The sequence below is a fragment of the Nansenia antarctica genome (genome assembly GCF_963989245.1).
Source record: "Nansenia antarctica genome assembly, chromosome: 16".
In the NCBI taxonomy this organism is placed as follows: domain Eukaryota; kingdom Metazoa; phylum Chordata; class Actinopteri; order Argentiniformes; family Microstomatidae; genus Nansenia; species Nansenia antarctica.
The window spans coordinates 29,317,932-29,320,431 of NC_137686.1; the positions used below are offsets into that span (position 1 = coordinate 29,317,932).

The window sequence follows — 2,500 nt, forward strand, 5'->3', positions numbered from 1 at the left end:
ACACACACACACACACACGCACGCTACACACGCACGCACATGCTATACACGCTACACACACACACACACACACAAACACACACACACACATACACATACAGACACACATACATCCCCCCCTGGTGTACAGCCCTAATACCCCCCTCCCTCCCCCTTCCTCTCTCTCCCCCCCTCCCCCCCTCCCTCCCCCTTCCTCTCCCTCCCCCCCTCCCTCCCCCTCCCTCTCTCTCCCCCCCTCTCCTCCCCCCCTCCCCCCCTCCCCCCTCCCTCCTCCCCCTCCCCCCCAGGTGTGTGGCCACGGGTTTGACGCAGGCGAGCTGGGCCCCAACACCATCGTAGGCAGCGCCGCCTTCAACATGTTCATCATCATCGGCCTGTGTGTGTCCATCATCCCCGACGGCCAGGTACCTGTCTGTCTGCCTGTCTGTCTGTCTGCCTGTCTGTCTGTCTGTCTGTCTGTCTGCCTGTCTGTCTGTCTGCCTGTCTGTCTGTCTGTCTGCCTGTCTGCCTGTCTGCCTGTCTGCCTGTCTCTGTCTGTCTGTCTGCCTGCCTGTCTGTCTGACTGTCTGTCTGTCTGCCTTCTGTCTGTCTGCCTGTCTGCCTGTCTGTCTGCCTGTCTGCCTGTCTGTCTGTCTGTCTGTCTGCCTGTCTGTCTGACTGTCTGTCTGTCTGCCTTCTGTCTGTCTGCCTGTCTGCCTGTCTGTCTGCCTGTCTGTCTGTCTGTCTGTCTGCCTGTCTGTCTGCCTTCTGTCTGTCTGTCTGTCTGTCTGCCTGTCTGCCTGTCTGTCTGTCTGCCTTCTGTCTGTGTGTCTGCCTGCTTGTCTGTCTGTCTGTCTGTCTGTCTGTCTGCCTTCTGTCTGTCTGCCTGTCTGTCTGTCTGTCTGTCTGTCTGCCTTCTGTCTGTCTGCCTGTCTGTCTGTCTAGGTCTAGGTGGTAAGAGATGTGTCCTAGGTCTAGGTGGTAGTAGATGTGTCCTAGGTCTAGGTGGTAAGAGATGTGTCCTAGGTCTAGGTGTTAGTAGATGTGTCCTAGGTCTAGGTGGTAGTAGATGTGTCCTAGGTCTAGGTGGTAAGAGATGTGTCCTAGGTCTAGGTGGTAGTAGATGTGTCCTAGGTCTAGGTGGTAAGAGATGTGTCCTAGGTCTAGGTGGTAAGAGATGTGTCCTAGGTCTAGGTGGTAAGAGATGTGTCCTAGGTCTAGGTGGTAGTAGATGTGTCCTAGGTCTAGGTGGTAGTAGAGGTGTCCTAGGTATAGGTGGTAAGAGATGTGTCCTAGGTCTAGGTGGTAGTAGATGTGTCCTAGGTATAGGTGGTAAGAGATGTGTCCTAGGTCTAGGTGGTAGTAGATGTGTCCTAGGTCTAGGTGGTAGTAGATGTGTCCTAGGACTAGGTGGTAGGAGATGTGTCCTAGGTCTAGTTGGTAAGAGATGTGTCCTAGGTCTAGGTGGTAAGAGATGTGTCCTAGGTCTAGGTGGTAAGAGATGTGTCCTAGGTCTAGGTGGTAAGAGATGTGTCCTAGGTCAAATTGGTAAGAGATGTGTCCTAGGTCTAGGTGGTAAGAGATGTGTCCTAGGTCTAGGTGGTAGTAGATGTGTCCTAGGTCTAGGTGGTAGTAGATGTGTCCTAGGTCTAGGTGGTAAGAGATGTCCTGAGTCTGGTCACATAGATGTTTTCACTGTTGTCATTGTCACGCACGTGATTATTTTCTATCTTTTCTTCTATCTTTCGGTATATGAGATATATTCTGGTCTGATAGGGGGAGGAGGGGGAGGAGGGTGAGGAGGGTGAGGAGGGTGAGGAGGGGGAGGAGGGTGAGGAGGGTGAGGAGGGTGAGGAGGGTGAGGAGGGTGAGGAGGGGGAGGAGGGGGAGGAGGGGGAGGAGGGGGAGGAGGGTGAAGCATCTGAGGTTGTTGTTGTGTTCCCAGGTGAGGAGGGTGAAGCACCTGCGGGTGTTCTTCGTGACGGCGGCCTGGTCCGTGTTCGCCTACACCTGGCTGTACCTGATCCTGGCGGTGGTGTCCCCGGGGGTGGTGGACGTGTGGGAGGGGCTGGTCACGCTGAGCTTCTTCCCGCTGTTCGTGGGCTTCGCCTACGCCGCCGACCGCCGCCTCCTCCTGAAGTACGTCTCCAAACGCTACCGGCCCGGGAAGAGAGGGGGCGGCGCCATGGTGGTGGTGGAGACGGAGGGGGAGGCGCCAGGGGCGGGGGACGGCCTGGGGAAGGTCAACTCCCACGGGGGGGAGGGGGAGCTGGTGGCCCTGGGCGAGGGAGGGCTGGGGGAGGAGGGGGAGGAGGGGGAGGAGGAGGAGGCGAGGAGGGAGGTGGCCCGGGTGCTGAAGGAGCTGAGGCTGAAACACCCGGAGAAAGACACGGAGCAGCTGGTGGAGATGGCCAACTACCAGGTACGCGTTGTCATAGCAACCAACTACCAGGTACGCGTTGTCATAGCAACCACCAGATACACGTTTTAATATTATACGTTTTCTTTAAAGAAGGTATTT

General features: G+C 56.5%; 1 protein-coding gene across 1 annotated transcript in view; it reads left to right on the top strand.

The window, feature by feature from the left end:
• LOC308172245 (sodium/calcium exchanger 1-like) overlaps positions 1 to 2,500 on the top strand; it is a gene marked incomplete at both ends in the record, with an annotated part of 11,672 nt that overhangs the window by 1,449 nt on the left and 7,723 nt on the right. Inside the window, 2 exons of the mRNA XM_080547151.1 lie at positions 288 to 404; positions 1,925 to 2,401. Of these exons, the coding sequence (XP_080403277.1) occupies positions 288 to 404; positions 1,925 to 2,401 (594 nt within the window). The remainder of the gene's footprint in view (positions 1 to 287; positions 405 to 1,924; positions 2,402 to 2,500) is intronic.